General features: G+C 44.4%; 1 protein-coding gene across 2 annotated transcripts in view; it reads right to left on the bottom strand.

Moving 5' to 3' along the window:
• Nucleotides 1-11,974, bottom strand: part of LOC139530772 (ryanodine receptor 3-like) — a 177,282-nt gene that overhangs the window by 69,892 nt on the left and 95,416 nt on the right. For both annotated transcript variants that reach the window (XM_071327455.1, XM_071327456.1), the window contains exons 18-26: nucleotides 11,095-11,336; nucleotides 10,711-10,903; nucleotides 8,427-8,643; nucleotides 8,094-8,198; nucleotides 4,117-4,220; nucleotides 1,676-1,759; nucleotides 1,344-1,503; nucleotides 805-952; nucleotides 508-710 (exon numbers count right to left, since the gene is read on the bottom strand). In XM_071327455.1, the coding sequence (XP_071183556.1) occupies nucleotides 508-710; nucleotides 805-952; nucleotides 1,344-1,503; nucleotides 1,676-1,759; nucleotides 4,117-4,220; nucleotides 8,094-8,198; nucleotides 8,427-8,643; nucleotides 10,711-10,903; nucleotides 11,095-11,336 (1,456 nt within the window). The remainder of the gene's footprint in view (nucleotides 1-507; nucleotides 711-804; nucleotides 953-1,343; nucleotides 1,504-1,675; nucleotides 1,760-4,116; nucleotides 4,221-8,093; nucleotides 8,199-8,426; nucleotides 8,644-10,710; nucleotides 10,904-11,094; nucleotides 11,337-11,974) is intronic.

Genomic DNA, 11,974 nt, shown 5'->3' with positions numbered 1-11,974 from the left:
CAATCCTTAATCAAAATGTGATTTATTATGATATACACAAATCATACTCTCCAGGCTAGCTATGCCGTCATCAACTATGATAAAGTGTCTATTTTCCAAAGACATAACTGTCACGCTCTGATCTGTTTCACCTGTTCCTATGATTGTCTCCAGGTGTCGCTTCTTTTCCCCAGTGTATTTATCCCTGTGTTTCCTGTCTATCTTTGCCAGTTCGTCTTGTATGTTTAGTCAAGTCAACCAGCGTGGTTTTTCCCGTACTCCTTTTGCTATTCTCCTTTTTCTAGTCCTCCCGGTTTTGACCACGAGCCTGTCTGCCACTCTGTACCTCCTGGACTCTGATCTGGTTTTGACCTTTTTGCCTGTCCACGACCATTCTCTTGTCTACCCCTTTGGCTTATTAAACATTGTAAGACTCCAACCATCTGCCTCCTGTGTCTGCATCTGGGTCTCACCTTGTGCCTTGATAATAACGCTATAAGTATGTAGAATAGAGAGTTGAGGGCTCACCTTGTATCCGTCGAAGACAAAGGCCAGCTCATCAGTGCCCAGCTCTACATCAGGCCTACATCCAGGTCTGGCCCAGCCCACACGCATGTCTCCCCCTGTCACCACATCAAACTCAAAGTACCACTTCCCCGTCATCACCGCGTACGTCCTCTCCACACGGAAGAAACGGATCTTGTCGATGCTCAGTCTGTCCACCACATGGCCTGCTGGGTGGGAAGACGGCCACAGTATCAACACAGGAAGTTTTGTACTGTTCTGTGTATGTCAACATGGCTTCGTGTGGTAAAGATAACTTACCGCCCTCCTGATCTGGAGGTTCGATATTGTATCCATATCCAATCAGAGTGCGGATGGCCTCACGGAGGCTGTCCCTGTTGGACTTCTTAGTACGCTCGTCTAATAAAGAATATGGCACCAGGCGAGGGTTCCGCTTGCTCTTCACATCCTGCATTGAGCACAGATGGGCACAGTCAGAATCACACGCATACCACTCATCATCGTGCTGATACTTAGCCAGCTCCATGGACCCGCTATAGGCCAGTGTTTGTCACAACTGGGCTGCCAATCTATAAGGGTCATTGAGTAGTTCATTGGGCGTTTGACATTATTACTACGGCGCTATACTGTTATTCTGTGTTTCCTTTTGGTGTCATTCATCCCTCTGCTGGAGGTAGTTACATTTAGCAGTATTGCTTTTGAGCTTGCTGCTCTTACATAGGGAGAGGGTCATTCTTTTGTCCAAAGTTATAAAGCCTTCAGTGTGTTTACTGTATGTGAGCTGTGGTCAAAACCTGCAGTGCTTTCACAGACATAACACAGAAGACTGTGTGCTTTACCTGCTGAATGCCATAGGTCCATCCTTGTTTGATCCTGTCCTTGGCCCACACGTTGTGGGCGTTCTCCGCCAGTTTATCCACCAGAAGTTCCTGGCCTGGGGTCAGCTTCACGTCAGACAGCTCCAGTGGCGTGGGCTTGTAACCATTCGACATCATGTAGCTTAAAACAAGACGAGACATTAGAATGCCTAACTACCGAGACAAAACAGTATTTGTCATGATTTTTCTTACTTTGTGCTAGCCTATCCAGAACATAGGAATATCGAAAAGTTGGTAAATCATGTATTAGGTTCTTGCTGATCTGTGTATTTAAACGTCTAGTAGACTCTTACTTCTTTGGGAGTTTGATCTTCTTCAGGTCCTCTTCAGCGTTGGCGTTGACCTGGACAACATGGCATCCTAATGCCAGCAGAGTCCTGTGAAGAGACAGATTAACAATCTCCATCCTGGGGATAAGACCTGTCTACACAGGATGAGCTCTCTAAGAGGGTGACTCACATTGCCTGCACACTCTACTAAATACTATAATCAGCAGGCTTAATGTTATGATACTAGGTTTGGTGGGTTTCTGCACTCCTACATCAAGCAGAGTGGCAAATGAACCAGCATAAGCATACACAGAGAACATTGTATTGTTTAATTGTGCATGTCCTGATCCATTATGAAACCATATATTCTCCTTAAGGACTTGTTAAGAAAGAGTTATTCACACTTGTATCAGTAAAATCTCATTGCTTCGTCATTGTAAGAGGACAAATCAGAGATGTGGTGTGATGGCAGAATAGCAGGGCTGCTCTTTAGGGGCCCAGGCTGTCTGTCTCTGTTGTGTCAGCGTCACTGTAGATGAACGTTAATCAAACCAGACTTTCTCTCTCTCCAATCACACATACACTTCTCTGTCTCATGAAACTTTATTTTGTGTTTCTCAGTGTCTGGGTGTGGGCTGTCAGTGTGGATCATTAGCAGATGTCCTACGGTGACAGGTGGGTGATGTCAGGAACACTGGGGGTGTTTCAGGTGCTGAGAGTCCAGCAGGAGAGCACCTTCAGTCTACTACCTAACTGACCCCTGGTTTACCCACACCTTCTGTCAGTCATATCCCACTGGGCACAAACTGGTTGAATCAACATTGTTTCAACGTAATTTGCCAACGTATTGTGACATTGAATCTATGTGGGAAATACATTGGATCTGAAAAAAGTAAATCAGGGTGAAATTTCAACCACAGGATTACTGTATGTCATCATGGCATCCAATTTTCAACATAGACCTTTGAAACAACGTCAGATTTTCAACATTATAGCCACTATCAGAAAAAATTATTGGCTGGGCAGCACCTCCTACTGGAGAGTTAATCTATCTACTAGCCCTTTGGTCTCCTATCCAGCGTTTTAACCAAGCCCAGCTTTGATATTTATCACTGACTATTACCAATGTGCTATCGTGAGAATGATTATTGAGAGATCCTTTAATAACTAAATAGATTCACTGTTGCTATCAAAGTCATTCCAAAGTGAAGGTTTAACAGAGCAAATGAAATGTCACCATACTTTTATAAGTTATATATCATCAATGATACTATTTAGGCCTATATAGCATTTGCAAAGTCATCAATAGCTATTGTTTCAATTCAACCCAGACAATGCATAAAGGCCTAGGGTTTCAAGCTTTGGTTGATTTCAAATGTAATCGTCATGTTAATAATTAATATGTTGGTTTCACGTCTCCATTTCAACCAAATATCTAAGTTAAAGAATATGATTAAATCAAATCAAACGTTTAATGCAATTTAGTCCTAGATTTTTTTATTTAACTAGGCAAGTCAGTTAAGAACAAATTATTATCTACAATGACAGCCTAGGAACAGTGTGTTAACTGCCTTGTTCAGGGGCAGAATGACAGATTCTTACCTTGTCAGGTCAGGGATTTGATCTAGCAACCTTTCAGTTACTGGCCCAATGCTCTAACCACTAGGTTACCTGCCGCCCCAAATTGAATGAAGACGGGAATCCAACATATTAATTATACATTTGTAGACAAACTAGAATGAAGGCCAGACTAAGTCAGTGGCACAAAATATACATCTCCTTCAAATGTTGATTTTTGGTTGCATTGTCAACCAAACACAATTCAATATTACTTTTGTAATACAGTATGTAGCCAAAAGTTAAGGCTATATTAATAACTAACGTAACAGTATTATTCAACCTTAAAATGAGTAACACATCCATGGCCACATTTTGAGGTTACTGTGTCTTCTTATGCAATCATAGTAATTGTGCATGTTCAACATAGCATGCAAAGGTTGCAGGTCTGTGTAGATCTTCACAATTGCTTTAATCTGATCACTTGCATGTACTTTTAATGTAATCTCAACTGCAATTCAGGTCATTTGTTGTGCTATTAGATTAAGCACAGTGATACACATTCATCTGTTGTATAAATAAAACATATCTGACATTGTACTCCCATTTAAACTTTGTTGTGCTTTTAAACGTTTGAAAGACGTTGTGACATTTAGATGACAACTGAACAAACAATCTGACATTGTTCTTCCATTGCTTTTAGATGGTTGAAAGCATAGTGATAACACATTGGGAATTCAACAAACGTCTGGCTGTCCTTTTTGAGTGGTTGAATAAAGGTTGAAATCTCACTGATCAACATCTCAACCAAATATGGCGTGGTGTGCCCAGCGGGATCTCTCCTTGTCCTTCTATTTCTCGCTCTTCATTAGTGAAACTAACATAGTTACTTATAATGCAGGACATACTTCAAGGTTTCCGTTGACATCTGCAGGTTGTAATTCTTTTCCGTTTCAGGCAGTCTGGAAAAATCCACAAGGCAGGGGTGCTGCCGCTTATTATCGTCCCTTATCTGTGAAACACATGAGAATTGTTAATGTACAAGTATTTGTACATATTACAACTGTCTTGACAAAAGGGAAAATAAATAATCCAAAAGGTGAGTATAATTCAAATCACAATCAAGGTTTTTGTCAATCAACAGGGGAGTACTCTCTTAGAAAAAAAAGGTGCTATCTAGAACCTAAAAGTGTTCTTCAGCTGTCCCCATAAGAGTTAGAACACTTTTAGTTCCAGGTAGAGCCCTTTTGGGTTCCATGTAGAACCCTTTCCAAAGAGTTCTACATGGATCCAAAAAGGGTTCTACCTAGAACCAAAAAGGGTTATCCTTTTTGGAACCGTTTTTTCTAAGAGTGTGGGGATGTTGTCTACTTACAGAGGGCTACTGGTGTACTGGAGTGATAATACGGTCTAGTCTAGTGGACATGTTATGAATGTAGAGGAGGAGCATGTTCTTGGAAGATAGAGGTGTGAGTCCTGAAAACCAAGCCAAGTGAGATATATAATTATATTCTTGACTGCTGTGTTTTACCTCTAATAATCCATCTGTCTGCTCTTTCCAGCCCAAGCAGTATTACATCCATGTTGACCAAGAAAACATGAAGTGGTTTTGTTGTACAGATATGTAGCTATTTGTGTGCTACATGAACCCCCGGGAGCTCTTTTGTGAATAGCACAAGAACTCCCCAGGAATTATTTTACCTAACAGACTTTTCCTACAGCCTATTACAGTGCAGACAGCCTACTACAGTGCAGACAGCCTACTACAGTCCAGACAGCCTACTACAGTCCAGACAGCCTACTACAGTGCAGACAGCCTACTACAGTCCAGACAGCATACTACAGTGCAGACAGCCTACTACAGTCCATTCAAATAGGGCTTTGTCAGAGGACAAATAAGTCCATGCTGTTATTCTTACTAGCCTTGGTATGAATGTCACACAGCATATTTGAGATGATTTTTATACCGTCAATGGTCCATGCTGATAAAACTATTACAAGTATTCTATAACCATACTAGCCTCCGATAGTGAAGTGTGTCAGGCAGCTAATATAGATACCCTATCTCTGTACCCCATAGCAACCACAGCAACTAAAACGCAGACCTCTTTAAAATCAGCACTGAAGCTGTGCTCTCTGGAGAGTGGAATAGAATAACAGCGCTGTCCAGGTATGTGTTCTGTTCAGCCCAGATTTAGTATATTGTCTCCCTGGTGTAGCTTGCTCCATGCACTGCCAGGACAACGTCACCCGGCCTAAGCTAACGAGGTCTCGTAAAAAACAGATAAAAGCCAAACTGCTATGTCAGGGGTGCAGAATTCTGTTTAAATGAATAAGAGAGTTTGACCCCGGCGTAATAGATCGCCTCACCATAACTCAAAGGCTCTATTAAGATGTGGGAACTGATGGAATGGCTGGCAGTCCAGTGGGTGGACAAATCACACTGTCACAGTTGTGTTTAAAAGTGGGATAGGGTGGAAGGAGGAACTGCAGGAATGAGAGAATCATTCAGTAGGGTGGGCTGCGGTGGTCTACTCTACACACATCCATCAACATAAGAGCTGTGTTGCATATTGTTTCTGGTATTGATTGTCTGCACCTTTAAGGGCAGTGGGGCACAACAGGTCATTTTGGCAATGTACTAACATGAAACCAAGAAACAGTCATTCAGTCTTTGTAACAGTAGGGCTTAATGAATTCGCGTCCAGTTTAATAATCTGGAATTCAACTAACAGAGAGAGAGAAAAATACCCCTCAAAGTCTTTCCAATCAGTAAAGTGTCCACTAAAATTCCCTGAACTGAATTACAATGTTGGGCGGCAAGTAGCCTAGCGGTTAAGAGTGTTGGGCCAGCAACCGAAAGGTCATTGGTTCAAATCTCTCTAATGGCAGATCCCTGGCTATGAGCCCACTCTCTGAGGGTGTCTCAGGGGGAGTGGGATATGCAACAAATTAATTTCCCAATTCACACATGAACTTATGTGAAATAAGACATATGTAAACACACACCTAATTATCTTATCTTATTACCAATATTCTAAACATGTCACTGAGGTCTATTTCCTGTTTTATTGCTGCAACAGAATGGCCAAAATGTCCTTCTATGCCTTTGACTACAACAATTGCATTGTAATTCATGACTGATTTAGGACACAGAAAAGATGAGTCTCTCGCCTACAAACAAACAAAAATGGAGTCTCTAGAATGAATTGCATGACGAGCACAAAAGGAGAAATATGGAAGTATTCTTCACTTACCCTCTGTTGGGTTTGAACCGCAAATTATAAAAGAGAAAGCAAAATGGTGTACAGGCTTGTTTTGGTGCTTTAACATTGGTAGAATTTATAAGATTAGGTCAGGGTTAATGCATTTCACATAAATAATTATCATAATTGGCCTAACACAAAAAAACATTTGCAAGCTGAGATTTATTTATGTTTATAGTTTATTTATGTTTATATTGGTTGGTATTCAGACCCTTTGACATTTTCCATATTTTGTTAATTATTCTAATTGAATTGTTTTTCCCCCTTATCAATCTACACACAATAGCCCATAATGACAAAGCAAAAACATTTAATTTAGAAATTATTGCTAATTTAAAAAAGTATATAAAACTGAAATATGACATTTACATCAGTATTCAGACCCTTTATCCAGTACTTTGTTGAAGCACCTTTGGCAGCGATTATAGCCTCGAGTCTTCTTGGGTATGACGCTACAGGTTTGGCACACCTGTATTTGGGGAGTTTCTCCCATTCTTCTCTGCAGATCCTCTCAAGCTCTGTCAGGTTGGATGGGGAGGTTTGCTGCACAGCAATTTTCAGGTCTCTCCAGAGATGTTCGATCGGCTTCAAGTCCGGGCTCTGGCTGGGCCACTCAAGGACATTGAGACTTGTCCCAAAGCTACTCCTGCATTGTCTTGGCTGTGTGCTTAGGGTCATTGTCCTGTTGGAAGGTGAACCTTCGCCCCAGTCTGAGGTCCTGAGTGCTCTGGAGCAGGTTTTCATCAAAGATCTCTCTGTACTTTGCTCCATTCATCTTTGCCTCGATCCTGACTAGTCTCCCAGTCCCTGCCACTGAAAAACATCCCCACAGCATGACGCTGCCACCACCATGCTTCACAGTAGGGATGGTGCCAGGTTTCCTCCAGACGTGACGCTTGGCATTCAGGCCAAAGAGTTCAATCTTGGTTTCATCAGACCAGAGAATCTTGTGCCTTTTACTGAGGAGTGGCTTCTGTAGGAAGAGTCTTGTTGGTTCCAAACTTATTCTATTTAAGAATGATGGAGGCCACTGTGTTCTTGGGGACCTTCAATGCTGCAGACATGTTTTGGTACCCTTCCCCAGATCTGTGCCTCGACACAGTGCTGTCTCGGGCATCAACGGACAATTCCTTCGACCTCAAGCCTTGGTTTTTGCTCTGACATGCCGTGTCAACTGTGGGACCTTATATAGACAGGTGTGTGCCTTTCCAAATCATGTACAATCAATTGAATTTACCACAGGTGGACTCCAATCAAGTTGTAGAAACATCTCAAGCATGATCAATGGAAACAGGATGCACCTGAGCTCAATTTCGAGTCTCATGGCAAAGGGTCTGAATACTTATGTAAATAAGGTATTTTTGTTTTTTATTTTAAGAAATGTGCAAAAATGTCAAAAAACATGTTTTTGCTTTGTCATTATGGGATATTGTGTGTAGATTGCTAAGGATTTTTTTTTACTTAATCGATTTTAGAATAAGGCTGTAATGTAACAAAATGTGGAAAAAGTTAATACTGAATACTCTCTGTCAATGACATGGACTGCCCAAAATAGTTTGCCAGTGCTCTGTGAATCTATCAAATCTATTCTCTCCATCAGTGTTAAAGAGGTCTCCTACCTTCCCATAAGACCAGCCCAGTTCTATCTTGTTCATGGCCCACAGCTCGTGGATATTCTCAGCCAGTCTGTCCCGGACCTTCTCCAGGTATGGCAGCATGACGATCTGAGAGACAAAGAATCAGTCTAGTAGATAAACAGCATCCGTTTGTAGACAGTACAGTAGGCCTATGTCATCAATCATACATTGTGGATATTTGGAAACACTTACAATGTAGGTGTTACTGTACAAGCCCCTTTAAAACATGCAGTATAAACACTGTTACTGTGTTTAAGATGAGCCATGTTGCAGTTAATGTGAGGCGTTCTGAGCTGAAAGCCATACCCCTGTTACCTGGCTGGTCTCCACAGGGGTGGGTATGAAGGAGGCCTGAGACATGAACTGTGTGGTCCCCAGCAGGTCTCGGACCCCCTCCATGTCCCTTTTGTACTCCTTCACCGGCTCCACCTTCATCTTCTCCTTGGGGAGCAGGGCCTCGTAACACGGAGCATAGCCCGACGGAGGCAGGAACTTGAAGTCGCCATGACGACCGCCCATCAGGAAACGCACTCTAGAGAGAGAGGGACTTACCAATCAGTGTGTTCAGTATGTGGGTGACAGCTTGAGAGTGATGAGGGGGGTTAATGTTGATAGTGGTGAAGGGGTTAGTGGAAACCCTAGCCAAACCCTAGCACCTCACCAGCTCTAGCCAAGCCCCAGACCTGCTCTAACCAACCTCCAGACTAGCTCTAACCAACCCTCATACCAGCTCTAGCCAAGCCCCAGACCAGCTCTAACCTACTCCCAGACCAGCTCTAGCCAAGCCCCAGACCAGCTCTAACCTACCCCCAGACCAGCTCTAGCCAAGCCCCAGACCAGCTCTAGCCAACCTCCAGACCTGCTCTAACCTACCCCCAGACCAGCTCTAACCTACCACCAGACCAGCTCTAACCTACCCCCAGACCAGCTCTAACAAAGCCCCAGACCAGCTCTAACCAAGCCCCAGACCAGCTCTAACCAAGCCCCAGACCAGCTCTAACCGAGCCCCAGACCAGCTCTAACCGAGCCCCAGCCCAGCTCTAACCGAGCCCCAGCCCAGCTCTAACCGAGCCCCAGCCCAGTTCTAACCGAGGCCCAGCCCAGCTCTAACCGAGGCCCAGCCCAGCTCTAACCGAGGCCCAGCCCAGCTCTAACCCGAGGCCCAGCCCAGCTCTAACCCGAGGCCCAGCCCAGCTCTAACCCGAGGCCCAGCCCAGCTCTAACCCGAGGCCCAGCCCAGCTCTAACCCGAGGCCCAGCTCTAACCCGAGGCCCAGGCCCAGCCCAGCTCTAACCGAGGCCCAGCCCAGCTTTAGCCACCCCAGCCCAGCTCTAATCGAGGCCCAGACCAGCTCTAACCGAGCCACAGACCAGCTCCAACTGAACCCCAGCCCAGCTCCAACTGAACCCCAGCCCAGCTCCAACTGAACCCCAGCCCAGCTCCAACTGAACCCCAGACCAGCTCCAACTGAACCCCAGACCAGCTCCAACTGAACCCCAGACCAGCTCTAACTGAACCCCAGCCCAGCTCCAACTGAACCCCAGACCAGCTCTAACTGAACCCCAGACCAGCTCTAACTGAACCCCAGCCCAGCTCCAACTGAACCCCAGCCCAGCTCCAACTGAACCCCAGACCAGCTCCAACTGAACCCCAGACCAGCTCCAACTGAACCCCAGACCAGCTCTAACTGAACCCCAGACCAGCTCCAACTGAACCCCAGACCAGCTCCAACTGAACCCCAGCCCCAGCCTCAATCTAGCTTTAACCAAGCCCCAGGTCAACTCTAAACAAGCTCCAGCTGAGCCCGGCAGAGCAGAAAGTGACTATGACTAACCCCACTTTGAGAATGATGCAATATTTCAGCCCACCACTCAGAAGCCCTCCTGGGCCGTAACCGAAATAGCAGCTGTAGTAGTGATGATGACGCATTCACTCCAATTCTCACTGAGTGCAGTGCACAAATCAATTATTAACAAGTGTGTGCCGTTGCGTAGCATGCCCCGCTGCACAGAGGACAGGAAATGTTCACACCCCACAGGGTTTGTTTACAATATATGATGTGGCCTGCATCATACAGACAGACAAAATGCAGAATAACGCTGACAGAATTCCTATAATTATGAGTTCCTGTTAATTTTGTATAATGCTGTATAATTTTGTATAATTCTTCTGAAAATGTTATTGTGGTAATTGAGATACAGTGTAGCTTGCAGGCCATTATGGAATTTGATGTGAACTGAAATATTTTGAGCTGTCAAGCGTCATGTCTCGGACAGTGGTCCAGAATAGTAAAATGCCATTTTGCTGTAGATAACAGGGTCGGTCATGAAATCCTGGAAAGCTTCCTGGAGCCTGAAATTTCATTTTTCAGACATGTCAGTCACATCATTTCAAGTTGACATGGCAACACAAGTGAGTAAGATGTATGCCGAGCCCTTAAGGATTCATATTTAGAGGAAACTATAGAGGAATGGATTAGATGGAGTTTTGTGCAAACTAGAGGGAGAATAGAAAGCAATTTGAGGAGCGGACCCTGTATGTGTGTATACGTGTTCATTCATATAAACGGCAGGTGTGTGTGTGTAAGACAAACACATACTTGACCCCAGCGGAAAAGCTGACAACAGGGAAGAAGAGTCCATCGATGTTGAAGTTCTCGAACATGCCCTGTACGGGCTGTCCATTGATCCTAAAGGAGATGCTGGGGGCTCCCAGGTCCAGACAACAGCTCACCACATCCTCAGAGGTCAGGATGTGTTGGTTAATAGAAGCCACCGCCCGGGAGATACGACCTGCAATAAACCACAGTCTCAGCACAGAAATATGACCTGCAAGACACACACATGCATGCGAACGCACACACAGTGGGCAGAGATATTTGCCCTGCAGGACACACACTGTCTAGACACAATCTGGGTGACTTCTCATCATTTATGAAGCAGGTGACTTAATGTGCTTGAGACTCAGATGGAAAAAAACTGACCTGACCAGAGATGAAGTCCGTCAAAGCCATAAGAGTAGAGGTCGTCCCCCACCCCGTTGCCCCCCCAACCCTCCCCTCCACCTGGGTAAGGGGCGTAACCCTTGTTGGTGGCCCAGCCCACACGCAGGTGAGAGGGATCGCTGGTCAAGAAGTGGTCCACCTGATCAATCATCAGCTCGTAGTACCACTTCTTATACTGGGCCGAGCCTTCACTCATTCCCAGGTAAATGTTGGGCCTCATGCTGCCAAAGATTAGAGACACGGATTAGGGCTTAATCACATACCGGTAACTGTGATCGATGTTGTTATATGCACCTTCACCTTGCACAATCTAATCAAACAAACACAGCAATGAAAAGGATATCCAACACTATATATACAGTGGGGAGAACAAGTATTTGATACACTGCCGATTTTGCAGGTTTTCCTACTTACAAAGCATGTAGAGGTCTGTAATTTTTATCATAGGTACACTTCAACTGTGAGAGACAGAATCTAAAACAAAAATCCAGAAAATCACATTGTATGATTTTTAAGTAATTAATTTGCATTTTATTGCATGACATAAGTATTTGATACATCAGAAAAGCAGAACTTAATATTTGGTACAGAAACCTTTGTTTGCAATTACAGAGATCATACGTTTCCTGTAGTTCTTGACCAGGTTTGCACACACTGCAGCAGGGATTTTGCCCCACTCCTCCATACAGGCCTTCCCAGATCCTTCAGGTTTCGGGGCTGTCGCTGGGCAATACGTACTTTCAGCTCCCTCCAAACATTTTCTATTGGGTTCAGGTCTGGAGACTGGCTAGGCCACTCCAGGACCTTGAGATGCTTCTTACGGAGCCACTCCTTAGTTGCCCTGGCTGTGTGTTTCGGG

The sequence above is a fragment of the Salvelinus alpinus genome, chromosome 9 (genome assembly GCF_045679555.1).
Source record: "Salvelinus alpinus chromosome 9, SLU_Salpinus.1, whole genome shotgun sequence".
Classification (NCBI taxonomy): Eukaryota; Metazoa; Chordata; class Actinopteri; order Salmoniformes; family Salmonidae; genus Salvelinus; species Salvelinus alpinus.
Note: the sequence above shows the minus strand (reverse complement) of the source record. Positions and strands in the feature narration are given on the sequence as shown.